This window comes from Mercenaria mercenaria, chromosome 5 (assembly GCF_021730395.1).
Source record: "Mercenaria mercenaria strain notata chromosome 5, MADL_Memer_1, whole genome shotgun sequence".
In the NCBI taxonomy this organism is placed as follows: Eukaryota; Metazoa; Mollusca; class Bivalvia; order Venerida; family Veneridae; genus Mercenaria; species Mercenaria mercenaria.
In genome coordinates, this window is record NC_069365.1 from 17,657,161 (window position 1) to 17,674,044 (window position 16,884).

General features: G+C 37.5%; 1 protein-coding gene across 1 annotated transcript; it reads right to left on the reverse strand.

The window, feature by feature from the left end:
* Window positions 1–558: 558 nt before the first annotated feature.
* On the reverse strand, window positions 559–16,601 carry LOC123560344 (uncharacterized). Its single transcript, XM_053544460.1, has 5 exons — window positions 16,540–16,601; window positions 6,984–7,097; window positions 6,284–6,498; window positions 1,047–1,092; window positions 559–687 (listed from the first exon to the last, which is right to left on the reverse strand). The coding sequence occupies exons 2-5, from the start codon at window positions 7,005–7,007 to the stop codon at window positions 559–561; spliced, it is 414 nt and encodes a 137-aa protein (XP_053400435.1). The 5' UTR covers window positions 7,008–7,097; window positions 16,540–16,601.
* Between the last annotated feature and the right edge of the window lie 283 nt (window positions 16,602–16,884).

A 16,884-nucleotide genomic window follows, 5' to 3' on the forward strand; every position in this document is an offset into this window, starting at 1 on the left:
CTGAGTAAAAGTTGTATATCATATATTATTCCATATGACTTATATACTTACATGTACACTTTGTACAGTTTTCTCTGTATGATTCAATTCAGACATTTTCAACATAAATGTATAAAAAAAGTGTTAAAGATCTTTTTTTTGTCATATTTTATTGTCTTATTTATATTTTGCATGCTACCCGACAAATTTTTAGTTTTGGTAATTAGTGAGACATGCCCTTATATAGACAATATAGAAAAAATAAATGTTTCCGATTTTTAGATTCTTTGTTTCATGTCATTTAATTTTAATACCAATATGTTGAATAAAAATCAATCATCATCAAATAAAAAATTTTTATAAATATTTTCCATGTTTTTGACTTAGAAATTTTTTTCTGCTTCCCACCTTACAACTGGCAGAAATTTTCTAATCCAGCGTTAACAGAAAAGCTTGCGCAAGCTTGCAAATAAAAAAAAGCTTGCGCAAGCTTGCAAAGCTATTGCAAGCTTGCAGAATTCTGTTTTGTAAATACACGCAAGCTTGCGTAAGCTTTTTGCAAGCTTGCAATAGTCATGATCAGCCGTTAAAAAGCCTGTCACAAGCTTGCCGCAAGCTTGCAGCAAGCTTGCGGCAAGCATTTACATTTTGGTTTGGGGTTTCTTGTTTTTTCAGTAACTGCCATCTCTTCCACAATAGCTGTTTCATCTGCAGATATTTACAGACATTTCATATGACAACTAGATAAATAAAACATTAATATATAAGAGTCTGCTGATGGTTTAAGAACTGTTAACTGTAAGCAAACATAATATCAGTCACTTAGATAAATAAAAAAAAAAATCTGAATTATTCACTTTCAGCCTGTGATTGTGGAGAATGGTACTGCTTAACATACTGTGTCCCAAAATTGTATTTAGCACGGTTGTGCAATATTCCACACCATTTAAGCTGTGTATAGATAACTGTTTTTGGAAAGTTTGTTTCCTCTTGTGTTAGAACCCTTTTAACGTGGATCTACACAGGAGAATACAGACTCCTCTACACTGTTTACTGTTTAAATTTACCACCCACTTGAAGGGGTCTCTTTTCACCTCGAGGAATACATTTGTTCTGAAAGAAAAAACATATGAGCAGTGACTCAGAAAATCTGTGAAATGGGAACTTCGAACCCCAAAAAATAGTAATTGTTTTTTACCAAATTGTTAACTGTTGCCATTCCCTGTTCTAATGGGATTGAAACAATAACATTGAATCATAAATAAGTCAACAAGGTAGATAAAATGAGTAAATAATGAAAATACTTGTTCCCAATTGTAAATATCCTATGAAATGTATTGCCTACAGATCATATGTACTTTATTCAGGTAAAGGTACACAACCATTAATACCCTTTTAGCATATTTTTAAAGATACTAGAACGACACTTGTGTGACAAATAGGAGTGTTGAATATACCCCTTAATATGGCTTTGTTCAGAACTAAGCCATGTCAGAGAACCTTCTTGACCTTTTGAACATGAAGTCAAATGGGGTCACTGCTGGGCATGACTTAAATCCCTATGTAGTTTTATGAACCTAGGCCGAGGCATTCTGAAGTTCCAAAAAACCATTTAAATATTTTGTGTCATTTTGAAATTCACCTATGACCTACTGACATCAGAATCAGTAGGGCTATGTGCGGTCATGACTTAAGTGTTCATGATTCTACCCTTCTCCAGTTATCATCTAGAACCATTCAGCTGTTTCGGGTACTGTGAGCCTTCATGAGTTATTGTCCGGAAACCATGAAAAATCACCGATTGACAGACTGACAAGCTCACTCCTATATACACCACAACCCCAACTTTGTTTTTTTGGGGTATAATTATACAAACAGTCATGAAAGTAAATCAAAGTCGAAGTCGAACCTCAAACAATAGGGGTCATCTGCCCTAGCAAGTCCCGTGTTCAAAGACCCGACAGTTTCAAGTTATTCTCGTAAACGGTTCAAATGTTCCCGGTCACAGTGACCTTGACCTTTGACCTTCTATCTTCAAAATCAATTGGGTCATGTGTGGGTCATGGGCCAACCTTTCTATACTTTCATTAGTTATTGTCCGGGAAAACCCTGAAAACCAACAGACTGACATACAGGCTGATCGACAACTTCATCCTAAAATACTCCTCTTACTTTGTTTTTGGGGGTATAAAACATTCAAGACCTAAGCCTGGTCTTCCAGACTAATATCTGTAAGAAGTATCAAATTCAAGCATTTCTGAAGGCGTGCACAACTACATAATTACATCTGACAGACAAATAACATATGCTGCATAAATCTTATCGACATTCCAGGAGTAATCTCACTAAATAGGAATAATACAGCTGAGAAGGAATTATCATAATAAAAGCACATCATAAAACTATTAGGTTGAATATTTCTTAATTAGAAAAAAATCCTGAACCCCACTAAAGATGATGAATTTAATGGAGAATAAATGCCCCCTAACTGAAACCAAAAGCTGTCCCAGGAGACAGTGCGCTCGACTATTTCGATGCTGGATTATAAGTGAAACTGGGACAACTGAGGAAACTGGAGCTGTCACTGGAGTGTTTATTAACTCCAATGGTGGACGAAGATATTGCACAATAGCCTGAGTCTGTGTCAAAAATATTAAGTAACAAGTGAATGAAGTATTGCCATGCAATACAAAGTCCCCTACTGGAAGGCACTTAATTTTCTCTACTGCAGTATAACATAATGAACTGATATTCTGTCAATGATGTATAAACAATATTGTACTACATATACAATATGTTATGACAACAGACTTGGATTAAAATGTGCATATATAAAAACCCACAGTTGTTTTCATATTGAATTTTTTTGGCTGATTATAAAAATGTTATCATGTAAGTTATTTATAGTAACAACAAAGGGAAATTAATCTTTAAAAAAAAAAAAAAAAAAAAAAAAAACCTAAATAATATAAGTCTACAAGAAACTCTTTACCAGAGAGACAGGTCAAAATGCAAGAATGTCACAATATACGCCCGTCACAGCAAATTTCTTTACTCTAGCACCTGTATTTGCAAATGGAATTTTAACTTTGTGGTTGTTTAGTAATAACTAAGTGTTTTGTTTTTCTAAGTCCACAAAAAAACTCCTTACCAGGTAGAGATACCTTAAAATACACCTAAAATTGGAAAGTAACATCTATGTTGTACCACAGAAAAGTGGTCTTGGTTTTTCCCTACGGTCAATTATAAAAAAGTTACAATATAAGTTATTTATAGTAACAACTAAGGGAAGTTAATCTTAAAAAAAAAAAAAAAAAAAAAAAAAAAAAAAAAAAATTGTAAGTCCTCACAAAAATCTTTACCAGGTAGAGACTGGTCAAAATACACCTCAAAATTGGATGTAGCATGCATATTGTACTACAGAAAAGTGGTCTCGATTTTTCCCTATGACTAGTAATGAAAAAGTTACAATATAAGCTATTTATAGTAACAACAAAGGGAAGTAATTCAAAAGAAGGGAACTGCGCATGACACTTCATCTCATGATGGTGTGTAATTGTGTCAAGTTACATCAAAATCCCTCCATGCATGAAGAAGAAATGCTTCGGACAAAGTCATTCTTGTATCTGACCTTTGGCCTCTAAGTGTGACCTTGACCTTAGACCTAGGGACCTGGTTCTTGTGCATGACACTACGTCTCATGGTGGTAAACATTTGTGCCAAGTTATATCAAAATCCCTCTATGCATGAAGAAGACATGCTCCGGACAAGGTTTTCATTCTTGTATCCTTTGACCTCTAAGTGTGACCTTGACCTTAGACCTAGAGACCTGGTTCTTGCGCATGACACTCCGCCTCATGGTGGTGAACATTTGTGCCAAGTTATATCAAAATCCCTCTATGCATGAAGAAGAAATGCTCCGGACAAAGTTTTCATTCTTGTATCCTTTGACCTCTAAGTGTGACCTTGACCTTAGACCTAGGGACCTGGTTCTTGCGCATGACACTCCTTCTCATGATGATGAACAATTGTGCCAACTTTCATCAAAATCCCTCTATGCATGAAGAAGATATGCTCCGGACAAAGTCATTCTTGAATTTGACCTTTGACCTCTAAGTGTGACCTTGACCTTAGACCTAGGGACCTGGTTCTTGCGCATGACACTCCGTCTCATGATGGTGAACAACTGTGCCAAGTTTCATCAAAATCCCTTCATGCATGTAGAAGATATGCTCCGGACAAGGTCTGTGGACGCCGCCCGCCCGCCCGCCAACCCGCCCGCCAGGGGCGTTCCCATAATACGTCCCGTTTTTCAAACGGGCGTATAAAAATTGGATGTAACATGCATGCTGTACCACAGAAAAGTGGTCTTGATTTTTCTCTACCGCCAGTAATAAAAAAGTTACAATAAAATCTATTTATAGTAAAACAAAGGGACGTAATTCTAAAAACAAGGGTGCCTCATGGTGGTGAACATTTGGTCCAAGTTACATCAAAATCCCTCCATGCATGAAGAAGAAATGTTCCGTACAAAGTCATTCTTGAATTTGACCTTTGACCTCTAAATATGACCTTGACCTTAGACCTAGGGACCTGGTTCTTGCGCATGACATGTTGTCTCATCCAAGGGGAATATTTGTGCCAAATGATATCTAAATTCTGCTTTGCATGACAAAGTTATAGACCGGACAGGAAAAAAATCCTCTTGACCTTTGATCTCAAAGTGTGACCTTGACCTTTAAGCTAGGGTACTGGGTGTTGCGCATGACAAGTCGTCTTATCATGGGGAACATTTATGCCAAGTAATATTGTAATCCCTTGATGGATGACAGAAATCTGGATCGGACAGGGAAAAAACCTTATTGACCTTTGACCTCCAATTGTGACCTTGACCTTTGAGCTAGGGGTCCGGGATTTGCGCATGACACGTCATCTCATCATGGGGAACATTTGTGCCAAGTAATACTAAAATCCCTTCAAGGATGGGAGAGTTGTGGACCAGACAGGAAAAAAGCCCTGTTGACCTTTGACCTCCAATTGTGACCTTAACCTTTGAGCTAGGGGTCCGGGTTTTGCGCATGACACGTCGTCTCATCATGGGGAACATTTGTGCCAAGTAATATAAAAATCCCTTCATGGATGACAGAGTTATGGACCGGACACGAAATTGCGGACGGATGGACGGACGGACGGAATGACGGAAAAGTGCATTCATATAGTCCCCGAAACTGGTTTTCAACCAGTAGGGGACTAATAAGAGTGGTAAAGATAAAGTGTACCAAAACACTATACACATGTTTGTATAGTCTAAGCATAAAGGGGGCATAATTCATAATGCTGGTGCAAGAGTTATGCATCTTGTGTCATATGATGTGGCTGATGACGTGGAAAAACTACTTCAAATTTGAATCAAATGTGTTTTATAATAACTGAGATATAGTGAAAATGCATCAAAATTAACCTTTAGTTCTAGGTAAAAGAGGCATAGTTCATGAAAAATTGGTGCCAGACTTGTGCTCCTTGTGTCCTATGATGTGGGTGATGATGTTAAACAACTATTATAAGTTTGAATCAGATCCATTCAGTAATAACAGAGATAGAGTCAAAGCGCATCAAAAGTTTAACCTGAAATTCTAAGTAAAAATGGGGGAATAATTAATGAAAAATTGGTGCCAGAGTTATATGGCACCAATGGTGTCATATGGTGTTGGTCGGTGATGATGTTGAACAACTTTTTGAAGTCTAAATCAAATCCATTCAGTAATAACACAGACAGAGTGAAAGTGCATCAAAACTTTAACCTGAAATTCTAAGTAAAAAGGGGGAATAATTCATGAAAAATTTGTGCCAGAGTTCTGCATCTTGTGTCATATGATGTGGGTGATGGATGTTGAAAAACTATTTTAAGTTGGAATCAAATCCATTCGGAAATAACAGAGATAGAGTGAAAGTGCATCAAAACTTTAACCTTAAAATCTAAGTAAAAAGGGGGATAAATCATGAAATATTGGTGCCAGAGTTATGGCCTTTATGTCAGATGATGTGGGTGATGATGAGGAATAACTATTTCAAGTCTGAATCAAATCCATCTAGTAATTACAGAGAAAAGTTGAAAATGGAAAAAGTGTAAAAAAAACTTTAACCAAGGTGGGGACGCGAAAAGACGCATACGCCGGGTCGAGTAGGATAGCTCTCCTTATACTTCGTATAGTCGAGCTAAAAAGAATTTGATTTAATTTATTAATCAAAATACTGCTATTGCTAGAACAACAGGTTTTTTCGTCAGTATTGTATAAATACAAACCTGTCTGGTGACGCTGAAATAACCTTTGTGTCATGCATATGTAGACTGGAAATTATTTCCTCTTGGCCTTTTAATGTTGCTGTTGCAGTCAGCGCCAAAACTTTTACATTGGGCACAACAGCTCTCAGCATCCCAAGCTTTTTATATGCCGGTCTGAATTCTGATGCACCCCATGACAGGATACAGTGGGCTTCATCCACAACCATGTTTGTTATCTACATGAAAATACACATTTAACAATACATGTATTCATCTTTATGCAGAAATATTCATTCAGTGCTAAATTGAATGACTTAAAAGTATCCTTTTATTTGGAAAATTACAGTACTACAGGGAAGGATCAGTACTTACAGTCATATTTTTATTGCTCAAACAGAAGATAATTAATTAAACAGGGTACCCTTTGATGAAACTCATCCTCATGTCCCAGCAAGGTACTCATTTAATGTGTTTTTTTACTTAATACCAATAACGATAACAACATTGAGTTCAGGTGAACTAAGTTTGAATGTATTTTGAAGCCGACAGAAATAAAAAATGAAAATGAGGATAAAAATATCATTCAGTCATCTAATTTTCATACAGCTACATTGTCAAATAGGTGAACATATGACATATCAACATTTCCAACATCTTTTATTAGGAGTTTCTGTTACATGCATTTGTAACGTTTAACGAGACAAGTTTAAATGTGTAATACTCTATTTGCCAATGGGTGTGACATCAGCAGTCTCTTCACTTCAGGCTTTATTAGCTGTTCAGGATGTGACAAAATATACTTAAAGTTGCCAGCCTTCAGCCGCTCTACATCTTTCTGAAATATAAAGTCAAATCCCTGTAATAGTACAAAGCTGTCCATAAAGACAGCGCACTCGACTTTTCTCAGTGCTTTACTCTTAATTTAAATTAGAGCTTTGCAAGTTAAAAAAATCCAATTTAAAAAAGGGACATAACTCTGTCAAAATTCAATAAGAATAATGAGGATTATTATGTCTCCCCCAGGAGACATATTGTTTTTGCCCTGTCCGTCCGTCCTTCCGTCCGTCCGTCCGTCACACTTCATTTCCGAGCAATAACTGGAGAACCATTTGACCTAGAACCTTCAAACTTCATAGGGTTGTAGGGCTGCTGGAGTAGACGACCCCTATTGATTTTGGGGTCACTCCGTCAAAGGTCAAGGTCACAGGGGCCTGAACATTGAAAACCATTTCCGATCAATAACTAGAGAACCTGACTTGACCCAGAATGTTGAAACACCATAGGATAATTGGTCATGAAGAGTAGATGACCCCTATTGATTTTTGGGGTCACTCCGTCAAAGGTCAAGGTCACAGGGGCCTGAACATTGAAAACCATTTCCGATCAATAACTAGAGAACCACTTGACCCAGAATGTTGAAACTTCATAGGATGATTGGTCATAAAGAGTAGATGACCCCTATTGATTTTGGGGTCACTCCATCAAAGGTCAAGGTCACAGGGGCCTGAACATGGAAAACAATTTCCGATTAATAACTAGAGAACCACTTGACCCAGAATGTTGAAACTTCATGGGATGATTGTACATGCAAAGTAGATGACCCCTATCGATTTTGGGGTCACTCCATTAAAGGTCAAGGTCACAGGGGCCTGAACATTGAAAACCATTTCCGGTCAGTAACTTGAGAACCACTTGACCCAGAATGATGAAACTTCATAGGATGATTGGTCATGCAGAGTAGATGACCCCTAACGATTTTAGGGTCACTCTGTTAAAGGTCAAGGCCACAGGGGCCTGAACATGGAAAACCATTTCCTATCAATAACTTGAGAACCTCTCGACCCAGAATGTTGAAACTTCATAGGATGATTGTTCATGCAGAGTAAATGACCCCTATTGTTTTTGGGGTCACTCCATTAAAGGTCAAGGTCACAGGGGCCTGAACATTGATAACCAGTTCCGATCAATAACTTGAGAACCACTTGACCCAGAATGTTGAAACTTCATAGGATGATTGAACATGCAGAGTAGATGACCCCTATTGATTTTGGGGTCAGTCTATTAAAGGTCAAGGTCACAGTGGCCTGTTCATGTAAAATCATTTTTTGGAAATAACTTGAGAACCACTTGACCTACAATGTTGAAACTTAATAGGATGATTGGACATGCAGAGTAGATGATCCCTATTTATTTTGAGGTCACTTGATCAAAGGTCATAGGTCACAGGAGCCTGAACAGTGACTTGAGAACCACTAGGCCAAGAGTGTTGAAATTTAGCGGGATGACTGGACATGCCAAGTAGATGATCCCTATTGCTGCCAACCATCAGTGTCTCTTTGACTTTCGCTCCTGACCCCTATTAACTTCTTGCCTATAGGACTTTGCATTGGGGGAGACATGCGCTTTTTTACAAAAGTATTTTCTAGTTTCTCCTGGAGTAGACTTTGATAATAAATAACTGTTTCAATTTTCAAGTCAAAAACTTTGAAAGTAACAGAAATATATGTTCCCAATGGCATTAAAAGCTTGGAGTGGAAACTGTGTTTTTCTTGCATTTTTGTCCCCCCCCCCCCCCCCCCCCACTAAGAGATGTATATAACAACTGTCTTTCAAGACAAAACTCACTGGGGGTGCAATGTATCAGTCTGGGTGGGGGGGACCCATTTGGAGGTTTATGGGAACACTGACAATAATTTTCAAGTTTAGGCAGTTGATTTTTTCTTTTTTGGAGAATCACATACATCAAAGAAAAACATTTACTCTTTCTAGCATAAATTAATAGAACAATTAAAATATATTCTATGCTTTATTTCATAAGAAAAGAGCACTGAAACAGCTAATCCCTGGTCAGACTTGAACTGACATCACCCTCTATGACAGAGTTTCCCCTGAACAAGAGGTTGTACTTTCATTGTACTACAGGGATGGATACTTCTAAAGTGCTTCTTAGGTATGATTCATTTTAACCAGGTGTTCAAAAACGCAAAGCAAGATAATTTGTTTATTTTGGGATTAAAACCTTTTTTAAACTGTATTCCAGTTATGTAATGGTGTGTCAGTTATGTAATGGTGAGAAGTTAGGCCAACAGGTGTTCCTGGATTCTGTACCAGCAAAAGCCTTTTCTCTACAAGTAATAACCCCAAATGAATTCAATCACATTTTTCTTAACAGTTTCAATCATTTAAAAAAGGATAAATGTCAAAACTTATGGCTATTGAGTGTAAAAAGATAGATCTATTTAAAAAATTTCAAGCATAACTGATATAGATTTTTTGTGTAACAGTGGCAGTTATAAAATGTATACATGTGAGGGGTTTGACTAGTCCAAATAATTGTACTCGAGAGTTGAATATCGTTATATTTTTTTGACTTGTCGATATCCGCCTCTAGGTAGACAACGTAAAATATCAAAATGTAAAATCGGTCTACCCGAGGTCTCATTATTTAGACTAGGGGTTTGACATAAATGGCAGATATAGATAGTGAAATAAGCAAGCTGCATATGTAAAGTACTTTCAGTTGGTTGCATTTAATACTTGGAATATCCAAGTAGATTGTAGAGATTTTTATGACAAGCATCATTTAAAAGTGTGAAAAAGATATAGAGGATATTTGTTTGTTTCAGTGAAATATCAATTTTGTTTCACAAGTGAGCATCAAAAACTGATATTTTCACGAGTGGCGTAGCCACGAGTGAAAATGACTTTTTTTGGTGCTCACGAGTGAAATAAAATTGATATTTCATTGACACAAACAAATTTTCTTTTTATTTCATGTGTAAAACTCTACATTTGTCGTGTAATTTATAAAATGTCGAAAATCGCGGGAAAAATCAACAGAAAGCATAACGCAAATGACGTCATTATAACGACGTCATCGTCATTATGGTCCCCGGTATTCATAACGCTTGGTATACAATTTGACTTCAATGGCGATGGAGAACCGGAACTAGTTCGGCAAAAACAGTGAAAAATAAAAATGATAATCTACTGTTTCAAAACTGTGGATTATCACTTTTATTTCACTGAGAAAACTCTATATTTCACAGGAAAACATAAAATAAAAACAAACAGATCAAATTGTTAGTCCAACAAATTTATAACAATCCTAGGAAATACCAGGATATTTTTTCATATGGGCAATATCCACATACACTCGTGTCAAACACTCGAAAGACCAAAATAGTTGAAGCAATATCCGATGGAATTTTCATCGCTACTGATGCTTTATATGTCCACCAGTGCCCATGAGTCAACACCCTAAGGATAAATGTTTGTTTTTCCAACACAAGCTCATGAAATATTTTATGTTTTGATACTTTCATAAACTGGAACATGTAGTCATCCTCCATGCAAATTTTTATTAAATTCTGTGCAGTGATAGTCGAGTAAAATGACAACTACTAGACGGGGGTGATTTTTTGTACACAATAAAAAGGTGTCCTTGAGTCAACACCCCTCAGTATGTTCGTTCACTCTGTGTACATGGGGTAATGCACTGATGTTTCAATATCATAAAATCAAAACTAAATACATTGTCTTTAAAAACACAAAACATTTATGTAATTTTCACAAGTGTTTTTAAAAATGCTGGCTTGTAATCAAGACTGGTTGAAATAAATTAGCAATTTCTTAAAAAAATGAAGAAATTCTTAGAAATGAGTTCAAAATCAACAGCCAAGACACATATTCCAGACTTTTCACCACAAATATTATTTGTTTCCTCTATACATCTTTCTCCAAAAGTTTGATAAGAAAAGAAGAAAGAAAACAATAAAACAGCATGGGTGTTGACTCAAGGACAGTGTTGAATCAAGGACTCTTGACGATGCTTAAAGTTTAAATGCCAAATTAGTCTAAGTAATGAGACCTTGGCCAGACCGATTTTACGTTTTGATATTTTATTTTGTTTACCAAGAAAGAGGATATCGACCAGTCAAAAAATAAAACGATATTCAAATCTCGAGTACAATTATTTGTGGACGCATTGGTCGAGAGGGCTAAGACGTTTTCCTACGGAGGTGAAGGCCCCTGGTTCGAATCCTGGCTACTCCCATTGCGGTGTGTCCTTGGGCAAGGCACTTTATCACGATTGCCTCAGTCGTCCCAGCTGTAAATGGGTACCAGCAAATTGCTGGGGGTGAGGTATAATTGGTTTTAACTGTTTTTAATATAGGGTCGCAGAAAAGCTCTATAGAGCTTATGTTAATTGTTTCACAAAGCGACGGTAAATAAAACTTACCTTTACCTTTATTTGGACTAAATGCTGATTATGTCAAGAATTGACCATAAATTCAAATAAAACTTACATGCATCCAAAGAAGATTCACAATTATAAAAAAAAGTCCTGAACGTCGAATTATTTTGACTAATCAAATTATGTACCATCGTGTCAGAATCTCCAGCTGACATTTTCCGAATAAACTCCTCTGTTAAAGTAATAGAAGACTGAAATTGGCTATTGACATTCAGCGCTTCTACGACAATAACACATCTGTCATCTGATGACAGGGCTATGCCCTCTATTATCTTTGTTTTACCAACGCCTGTCGGAAGTACGCATAAAACATCATGCTTCTCCGACAGCCGAATAGCCTGTAACTGCTGCGCTTTTAGTTTGACATTGAGACGCGCCTCAATAGTTTCTACGGACGCCATGTTGTTGTTGTTGTTGAAATCTTGACCGCCAGAAATGACGAACCCCAACGGCAACCAGTTCTGCTGGGTAACTTGGTAAATCCAGATATAATCCTCCACCACAGAATAGAATATATACACTAAAGCACTGTACAATAAAAACTGGGCTCAGTCACTAAAAATCATAAAAACTGTCTTTACTTGTATAGAAGATCACACATTAATAGCAAGTGACCATGCAGGAGGGCTCTACCTCAGATTTCTTAATAGGCGATATCTCATAACATCTAGGTTATAAATTAACCTCCTAACATTGAACTCTATCTCGTTACCACAGCTGTCTATTTGCAAATAACTTGGCAGTACACACGAAAAGTCTATAATCAGTTTCACAAGATCTGTTGGGCTTTCAATACAGCACAAATCATTTTCTCTCAATATGTTGTAAATATTATGTATAATTGGATCACGAACTGAGTGCAGATTGATACAACGTAATAAAAAATGTTCCAATGTCTCATCTTCTTGACCGCACAATGGGCACAAAGGACTGACCGCACTCTGATTAAACCTAGCCCGGTTCACTTGCAGGATGTAGGTACAATGTACCTGTGAGGATTCGTAGGCGAACTGGTATTCTGGTAGCCTCGCGCGTTGATTCACACATAACCAGTAGTACTGGGTGTAGCTTCCCTTGTGTATAAGTACAGTTCATATGTTTTAGAGAGGGATAGTACATAGCTTGACTTTCAAACCGACTCTTCCAATGATTGACGACCGCCGTATGTATATTTCGTTTCCAACACAGTTTACTCAATGGGTTTTCCATAAAAGTGTCGACATCACCAAGGTCATATCTCGTAAGAATAGGTTGTACATGTTTCGCCCACGATGCCGAAGTCCAAGGTTTAACATTAAACTGTCTTTCAAAAATCTGCCTTTCTAAACTATTATCACTTTGATTACAAATATTATTAAAGAAATTAAGAATTTTCAAGTCAACAATAGCTTGTATTGGTAACATACCAGTCAGAATATATACACTAGGGTCAGCAACACTATTTGGAAGTGAAAGGATATGTTTTAATGTCTTTTTTTGGAAGAGTTCAAGTTTAGCAATTAGCTTTGGTGGTGGCAAAATAATCTCTAAGCCATTGGTTAAAACAGGAAGTACGTATACTGTATAAAGGTTCAATGAAGTTGCCGGTTCAAGTCCATTGTGGCCATGGAGCCCCGCACCCAACAGGCTATACAATGCTCTTCTAGCCTTCGTGATATTAAGGTCTACATTAACCTCCGCATTACCTCTGACAGTACTAGTTCTTGTTATCCCGAGATGCACAGCAGAACTGACGTTCGCGAGTTCACTATCCCCCAAGTGGAACGTAGCATTATCTACAGAGTATTTATTGTTTTTTGATGGTTTAATACCTAACGATACAGTCTTTTTTGGTTGTAAACAATAACTTTCTTAATTAGCAAATGTATAAGCCATATTAACTAAGAGCTGAGTACTATAATGTGATTCACTCATAATGCAAACATCATCTGCACAGGCTGAATTATTATTCAATATTGTCCCAATTCGCTCCCCCCCCCCCACCCCCCAAGGTCACTTTCAGCATACTGGTTTAACAATGGGTTGATATAGAGTTTATAGAGGTCGGTTGAAGGTATTCCACCCTGCCGAACACCCTGTGCTATATTAAAAGGCTTACTCGTAGAACCGCCTAATTTCACTACACTCTCCGCTTGCTCATGCAAAGATTTTATCAAGTTCCAGGTCCCGTCCTTCACACCTGCATAATACAACCTCCGTAAGAGACGGGAGTGAGTGACAACATCAAATGCTGCTTTTGCATCTAACAAGATGACGTTTGCTGATTTCTTTAGATCTGTGCACTCTCTGTAATACTCCTCCAATAAGTATGCAGCATTCAGGGGTGAAGATCCCGCCGTAAAACCTCTTTGCGTTCCGTTTTGTACCAATAAGATACTGTTTTGAATTCTGTTTTTGACAATAGTCTCAATAATTTTGCAGGTAACTGGTAAAACTGTGATACCACGGTAATTAATGGCCTCGGAAGGATAACCCTTGTTTTTAAAGACAGGAGATAAAACACCTAGTTTGAGACAAGCTGGAATAGTTTGTAGTTCAAAAATAGCATTTACTAAGTTAATCTACATCTACATCTACATCGTTACAACCAACAATCGATTTCCGATTATGACTGGTCGGCGCTGTCAGAGAAACAGTTGTTAAAGAAATTTAGTATATTACAGTATTAAAAGTAAAAGATAAAAGGACAGTATGCTACAGTTAAAATAGGACAGAATGGAAGAATTACATAGTGACCGCCGCCAGCCTCTCTGTAAAGATACTGAGGCTGGGGCTAGATTTGACTGATGTTGGGAGGGAGTTCCAGAGACGGATGGTTCTAGGGAAATAAGAGTTAGCAAAGTATTGAGTGCTGGAATAAGGGATCAAGTAGTTCAGATTTCTAATGGGGGTCAAGTAACCTTGGTCAATAGCAACGGTCTGGGTCCTTACTTTGTAAAACAAAAGTAATGAACAGTTTAACCTACGGTACTGGAGAGTTTTCCATTCTAAGGATTTCAACATTTCAGTTACACTGCTTGTATAGTTGTAATCATTCATAACATACCTAGCTGCTGACCTTTGGACACGTTCAAGTTTATGGGTGAGGGTTTTCTGCCAGGGATGCCACACACTTGAACAGTATTCTAGCTGGGGGCGGACATAGGTGGTGTATGCAGCTTCTTTGACCTTTATGTTATCTGTCTTGACATTTCTCTGAATAAATCGAAGGGAAGAGGTTGCCTTAGAAGTTTTCTATGTGTTGTGACCAGTTCAAATCATTGGAGATAGTTATTCCTAGGTATTTAGCTGATGAGGTGGACTTTAACTCTGTATTGTGTAACCTGTAGGGATATATAAAGGGATTTCTCTTCCTACTTACTCTAAGGACTTCACATTTGTCCGGGTTAAATTCCATTTGCCAGACTCTTTCCCATGTTTCTAATTTATGGAGATCTTCTTGAAGGGCTATGCTATCATTATTTGATTTGACAGTGAGGTATACGATGGTGTCATCTGCAAACATACCGGTTTTACATTTGACTGAGTCAGGCAGGTCGTTAATGTATACAAGGAAAAGGCAAGGCCCAAGGACAGACCCCTGTGGAACTCCAGACAGGACCGGAAGTTCGCTGGACAGGTGGCCTTCAACTGCGACCTTCTGGGTACGATTAGAGGAAGGATTTGACCCAATTAGTTATTTGGGGACTAACACCTAGGGATTGTAACTTGTAAATTAGCCTCAAATGGTCGACTTTGTCAAATGCCTTAGAAAAATCCATTACGATGACGTCAGTTTGTTGGCCTTGTTCTAAATTACTATAAAGTTCCTGGGTAAAATTAATAAGCTGAGTTTCACAACTATGACCCGACCTAAAACCATGCTGGAACTGGCTGATAATATTGTGTTTGTCAAAGAAGGACATAAGATTTGAAACCACGATGTGCTCAAGGAGTTTGGACGCAATACAGGTCAGAGAGATTGGTCGATAGTTGCTGGGTTTTGATTTGAGACCTTTTTTAAAGACTGGTGCAACTGTTGCCTTTTTCCAGTCTTGAGGGACAATGCCTGTATTTAGGGATAAATTGAAGATGTGGCAAAGGACGGGGGCGATTTCTTGATGAAGTTCCTTGAGAACACGGGTAGTCTAAATAATTAAACCTCGGGCAGACCGATTTTACATTTTGATATTTTACGTTGTCTACCTAGAGGTCTCAACCAGAAACAATCAAAACTGTGGTGGAAACTGTGGTCAGTTGAAATTACGATTTATCAGTAGTCACGATTTTTCTTTAGCCCTAACTGCTTACCTGTTGTTTTAAATCATAAATAGTAAATAAAAAACATAAGAACAGGACATATTTATCAAGAATTTCTGTTGTAAAAAATTTAAACCTCTAACGTTTCAATCGTCTTCATGTAATGGCGGTCGGAGGCGTGACCAATGAAAACGCTTCGTGTAGTAATGTGTTTACCGGTGATCGGCCATTTTCCAATATGTAGTACACTCGTGTTAAACCTTGGCAATTTTTTAACTGCCATAGTTTGAATTTTTCTCAAGAAATCTCGGTAATATATACATCATTGAAAAGGAAAAATTACAGGCTTTCTATGTATGTATTTCTTTTTTTTTATCCGTTGCATTATTATAACATAATTCCCGCCCAACGGATTCCATTGGGTGTTACTTACGCAAAGAAGAGGGCAGTGCTACCACATTCTTTACCTTTTCTGGTTTGTACTCGGAGGCGGATATCGACAAGTCAAAATAATATAACGATATTCAACTCTCGAGTACAATTATTTGGACTAGAACACGGGGGGGATAATTCATCTGGCCCCGACGCTTTATGTGGGGATAGGCCAAGAAGGAGTTTGTCAACACCCTCTGGAGTTACATTTATTTGGTTTCATTCTGTAAGGCTGTACCTCCATACACGATATGTTCAATATTCAAGCCGTAGATATCAGGTGATTTCCCTCGATGTATAGTTTTTAATGAAGTTTTCAACTCATCAAGTGTAATTTTGGTCTTGTTACCTCGTTCAATCATAGTTTCTATAACCTTCAATTCGTCCCGGATCATTTCATGATATTCAGTGCACAGGCACCAGTATCGGAACTGGGACAAAAATATGTTTGTTTTCATCCTAAATGAGTTAAAAATGAAAAATATGTAGTGAAATATGAGCCCCATCAAAATATACATATGTCTAGTATATTTTGAAGGGGGCTCATATTTCACTACATATTTTTCATTTTTAACTCATTTAGGATGAAAACAAACATATTTTTGTCCCAGGTCCGATACTGGTGCCTGTGATTCAGTGTCAAATTGATCATCACAGGATTCTTTCGCTAAGTTCTCAAAATGAGTTTTGAAGC

Bases quoted from the DNA above. Each gene is read 5' to 3' on its own strand.
- LOC123560344 (XM_053544460.1), bottom strand. From the start codon at position 7,007: ATGTCACACCCATTGGCAAATAGA. The intron at 6,499-6,983 runs GTATTACACATT...ATTTTCATGTAG, and splicing joins CACACCCATTGGCAAATAGA to ATAACAAACATGGTTGTGGA. The intron at 1,093-6,283 runs GTTTGTATTTAT...TTTTTCTTTCAG, and splicing joins ATTTCAGCGTCACCAGACAG to AACAAATGTATTCCTCGAGG.